Source organism: Nicotiana tomentosiformis, chromosome 9, assembly GCF_000390325.3.
Source record: "Nicotiana tomentosiformis chromosome 9, ASM39032v3, whole genome shotgun sequence".
Lineage (NCBI taxonomy): Eukaryota > Viridiplantae > Streptophyta > Magnoliopsida > Solanales > Solanaceae > Nicotiana > Nicotiana tomentosiformis.
The window spans coordinates 10291281-10296775 of record NC_090820.1 but is presented as its reverse complement, the minus strand read 5'-3'; the positions used below and the strand labels follow the sequence as shown (position 1 = coordinate 10296775).

The window sequence follows — 5495 nt, the reverse complement described above, 5'->3', positions numbered from 1 at the left end:
AAGGAGAAGCAGAAGCGATTTTTGAGAAACAAAAAAATATAGCTTCTCTCCAAATTTTTTTTTGAATAAAATACACTTAGAAGCAGTTTTCAAAAACATGGTCAAACACTAATTACTGCTCAAAAGTATTTTTTAAATTAATTAGTCAAACACAAACTAATTCTCGCCAAAAGTACTTTTTGAGAAGCTTGGCCAAATATGCTATTAGACTCAAAGGGCCATTTGTGCAAATCCTCCGAAGAAAATGAGTATCTCGAGTTAAAATGTGCCTCAAAAGGGACAGGAAAAACGAAGCCCAATTATAAAGGCTTTTACCCCCAAATGCAATCAAGAATTGAAACAAAAGAAAACAAATCCAAAAATTTGCAGAGCTCTTTGCTTCTTCTATTGTCTCTCCCATCAGTTTCCAATGAGCTTGTGAGTATAGCTATTCACCATTGAAGTAAGGTAAGCACTTTTTTAATCCCCTTTTCTTTTCTTGCATAATTATGTATACTTTCCTATTAAAAATAAACCATGTTTGGGTTCTTGGAACAGTGTTTCTTGTTTATGTCATTTGAATTGAGCAGTATATTCTTAAAACAAATTGGAGTTTTCATTTTGTTCTTTGGTTTTTCTTTTAAAGAATGAAAATTTGTAGATTTTTTGCACTTAATTCAAACGAGTGAAGCTATAATGTATTGTTGTTTTCAGTAGTGATGAAGAAAAAAATGTAGTTTGTGGTGTTAGAATGCAGTGCTTAGGAAATTTTTGATATGTAGTTTAATTTGTATCTTGTGTTGTCTTTTTGTGTTTGAATAGCATAGTTGATATTGAGTAAACATTGAGAAAGCAAAAAGGGTAGATTAGTCTGAAATATATTTAAAGAGGGTTGTATACTTCGAGGGTTGTAAATCTCTTCACTTTCTTCCCATTCTGATGTGGGATTCGCCTAAGGTGACATGTGCACCCCTTCTTCGGATGATTGCCAGCCTAGAAACCTGCCAGTCGTGCTTGACTTGTCCATGTCGGCCCGCCCTCCATCATGGGCGTCACATTGAGCCAATGAAAAACTTAATAACTGTAAGTAATAGGAGAAGGAAGCTCCTTATTATGGTCGCTTGAGGTAGAACTAAAATTGCATTATAAAATTTTTGTAACTGGATGGCAAGAAAATTGATGTTTGCTTTTCTTGCTTATCTGGAAAGAGAAAAGGTTGATGTTTGTTGAAAGTACTAAGTATAGTCATGTTGTAGATACGAATCTTCCAATTCCAATGGTTGTTAATGCTGCACAAGAGTTTAATTTGTGATTTGGCTAGTGACCAATCTTTCCTATGAAAAACTTGATGCTATCACGTAAATTCCACTGGATTCCTGTGACACTCCTGCTATGTTTCTCTCAAAGGCACCCTACACAAGGTCTTTATTTTGGATCACCGCCAGGTCTACCACTGACTTATGGAGACAATGAGCGAAAATGAACCACAATTAGACATCAAGGCATCGGAAATAGAGTATGTTAGCTATGGGGGTGAACATCATCTACCTCTTATCATGAACCTTGTTGATGAAGAGCTTAGCGAGCCCTACTCCATCTTCACTTATCGCTATTTTGTCTATCTTTGGCCACAACTGTCGTTTATGGTACTCCTCATTCTCCTTTGTCCTTGTAGTTATTTTATATTTCACTAGGAGCATAACTCTTTTCTTCATTATTGAGATATTTGCAGGCTTTCCATAAGGGGAAATGTATAGGAACAGTGGTCTGCAAGATGGGAGAGCATCGCGGTACTTTCAGAGGTTACATTGCAATGCTTGTGGTTCTTAAGCCTTACAGAGGAAAAGGAATTGGTCAGTATCTTATCTCTTATTGTTAGATAAATCGATAATGGCCGTTAAATCATGTTGGTGCTGTCTCTTAGAAATATGGATGATGCCTTCAATGTGACACTCTCCTCATGTACCTGGATAAGAATATTGTGTTTCTCTGAGGGATTTTTCAATATCAATACAATGTAAAGAAGCCTATTGTGTTTGTACCTTATCCACACAAAAAAGCAGATGTTATTTGCTTGGCTTGATAAACATTAATGAGATTAAATCTTGGTTAAGCATCCTGCATTGCTGAATAAGTCCGAGATTTCTTCCATGGTACAAAACTAAAAAAATACAGGTTGATGTCTAGGACTTTTTTGGGTATTCTTTCGCATCGGGAAACGAGCTGGATATTCTCGCAAACGTATTTCCTTTTTTCGTAACTTAAATGTGTTTCCTTTTTTCGTAACTTAAATGGTATTTCCTGTGGGCCACGGAGCAGGATAACTGGAAAATAAGGTTTTAAAGGTGTCTTAGAAGAAGGTCCGAAATTCCTTACTCCTAAGTTGAGTAACTGTTATTTTTCTGATCCTTCAGTTAGCTTTCTTTGGAAAGAGTATTCTTTCTTAGTAAAAAGAAAACTATATTTAAAACTTTTAGTTCCGCTTTCCATCACCATCCCCATTACTGTCTCCTCTCCTGAGGCGCCCTCTTTAACTCCCCTTTCCGCATTCAAGTCTAATTCAACCGCCATAAACAGAATGAACCCGCGTGGAAAAGTATAGCCTTACTGTGAAATTGGATGTGGCTGTGAGGTTACAGAGGTCAAGATTGAGTCTTGGTTTATTAGTTTGCCTTTCCTTGATGCACAATCTGAAAAGGAGGTGAAACACAGAAGGTGTACGCACCTAGCACTATATTCAATACATGACATTTTATAGCACTTTCTGGTGTACTCTTTTCCATTAAGTTTTGCAAAATGATTTGGCGCCCTTGAGGGTGATAGTGCTGGTAGAAATCATAGGACCTTGATTATGGCTTTTACTCTGTAAGAAATCTCCTAATTATGAGGCCATTGACAATGTGACTTCACACATACGTATTAACTTTTGATATAAATCTGACCAACTACTGAGCCGTAATATTTCATGTTCCAGCTACAGAACTTGTCACAAGATCTATCAAGGTGATGATGGAATCTGGATGTGAAGAGGTATGTTACAACATGCTGAAAATATTCATATTAGTGACTTCAGGAATTATGTTGTGGGAAGCATAAGTAATTGCAGCCATGGTACCAGAGATGATAACTATCCATTTTTTATTGTACAAGGTTGAGTAGGTCATTCTTTGTGACTTGCCGCACATGATTATAGTGTGCACAATTGCTTGGTATTCACTGAGTTGCAGTTCGACGAAGACTAAGTGTTCGGTGTATTTCTGCTGTTAAACCTAAATCTGACCGCTTAAGCTTTTTCCTACGTTTTTTTTTTTTTTAAAGAAATGAGATGATAAAGCACCGTAGCATCATGAGTTAGCATCTAGCAATGTTTTTTTCCTCCCTTAATTTGTTTCCTAAATTTTGTAGGTGACATTGGAAGCAGAAGTTACAAATAAAGGAGCACTCGCTTTGTATGGCCGTCTTGGATTTATTAGAGCCAAGAGACTCTTTCGTTATTATTTGAACGGTGTAGATGCTTTCCGGCTGAAGCTTTTGTTTCCGCGCTCAGAACCACAACCCTATGGTTCCATGGCTGCTACAGGCGATGAGAACCATGAGTATCATGAACACACACATTGTGGAGAGAATTCCCATTGCCAACACAGCATGTAAACTGAATCCTCTGATTAAATAGGTAAACTGTGTTATGTTGTTGCCAAATGTCAAAGAGACCACATTAGACCGCCTTTTACCCTGTTATAATGCCCAATTTTTATACAAAACTTATTTGTAGAAATTAAAGTCTGGCCTGCTGGAAGGTTTAGTCATCAATCACTTAATTAAGTGATGCATCTATACTCCACATTGCTTAAATTAGCAGGAAATTTTTGAAACACATTGTATTCATGAGACGTGGACTCCTAGTCGGGAGAAAGTTGCTCTTACCTGACATTTGTATCAAATCAATAAATGCATGGCATGTGTTTTCTTCTTCCTAGTCCGAAAGGGAGAAGACCATATTGCTTTGAAGTTGTTGAAAATGGTTATGCTTTCAGTTTTTTCAACAAATGTTATCCGAGCCATGTCTATGGTTCTCATTGTTTTTATTTTCTTTTCTTGGGGGCGAAGGTGGGTGGGGGTGGGGTGGGGTGGGTCGCAGATGCAACAACAACAACAAATCCAGTGAAATCCCATAAGTGGGGTATGGGGAAGGTAATGTGTACGAAGACCTTACCCCTACCTTACGAAGGTAGAGAGATTGTTTCTGATAGACCCTCGGCTCAAGAACAGTGAAGGGTTGTAGATGATTGTTCTTTTTTTAAAAAAATGCTCTCATGGTTGAGTGCTTGAGAGTTCCATATTCATGTTGTTAAGAGGCAGAGAGAACTCTTCATGAAATTACAGAAGCTTGAAATTTAAAAAATGTTACTTTTAACATTTAGAAAGAGCTTAATATTTCTGGAAATTCTGATACCTATTATACATATTCTCAAATTTTGCAGAACATGATAAATATCATTGTATTGGATCTCTTTTCCAACTCTGTCCTATTTAATGTTTTCTCTGTTTTTTTATTTTTTTTATTTTTAGAATTAGTCGGATAGAAGGTAAGTATCTTAATTGTAAGATTCGAACTCGTGACACTGTAGTTTGAATAGTGATTTCTTGATTATCTATTTTTTCTGTATATTATCATTCTATATCTACTTTTTGAAAATTTTGGGCTTTCAGCAGCATCATGGGGTGAAATTCAAAAATAACAAGATTTACAAGTGGTAATTGAAAAATAGCCATAGTTTCAAAAGTAATCGAAATTTTAGCCACTTTTCATGTAAAGATAAATCTGAACGAAAATACTATTCAAAATCCAAAAATTATTCTAGCATAATATACTGGAGTTCAAATTTTTTACCTGAGAACTTCCAGCATAATATATTAGAGTTTCAGCATAATATGCTGGAAGTTCATACACATGTGCTCCAATCTTCAGTATATTATGCTGGAACTTTCTGTGTGTTGGAGTTCCAGCATAATATGCTGGAAGTTCATACACAGGTGCACCAATCTCTAGTATATTATGCTGGAATTTTCTGTGTTGCAGCAAAATAGATGATATTTTTCAATTACTTTGCAAACGCTGACTATTTTTTAATTCCCAGTCCGAAAACTGGCTAGCCCGTGCTATTTTTACAGCATCATGTGGTTGCAGTCTCATTGCAATATGGGCAGTCCCTAGCCCAATTATCGACCATAGTAACTTCAAAGCACAGCCCAGCCTAATCTAAGCTATTTAATTTCCGGTGAATTGTACCAATAACCACTTTTAAGCCTGGTATTTAAAATATATTTATAATTTACAATGTATTAAAAATTTAGTCAATTCACCCAAACTTCATAACTAAATATCCTGATCTTTTGTATCCTGAATTTTTGAGCTACTAATTTGAAATTCAGTACTTAGTGTCCTAAAATTTTGAGCTGCTAATTTGAAATTTAGGACCTTTAGGACTAAATGTACTAAATTTATGAACTGCTAA

At 36.0% G+C, this 5495-nt stretch overlaps 1 protein-coding gene across 2 annotated transcripts; it reads left to right on the top strand.

Annotated features, from left to right (window-relative positions):
• Positions 1–310: 310 nt before the first annotated feature.
• LOC104087121 (N-alpha-acetyltransferase MAK3) lies at positions 311–3998 on the top strand. 2 transcript variants are annotated; one of them, XM_009591523.4, is made up of 5 exons: positions 311–447; positions 1387–1625; positions 1712–1832; positions 2954–3009; positions 3385–3998. In XM_009591523.4, exons 2-5 carry the CDS (start codon positions 1440–1442, stop codon positions 3628–3630), a joined length of 609 nt encoding a protein of 202 aa, XP_009589818.1. In that variant the 5' UTR covers positions 311–447; positions 1387–1439; the 3' UTR covers positions 3631–3998. The 2 variants fall into 2 exon arrangements, with proteins under 2 accessions (XP_009589818.1, XP_009589819.1); XM_009591524.3 differs by having other exon boundaries at positions 317–447; positions 1425–1625.
• Positions 3999–5495: the final 1497 nt, after the last annotated feature.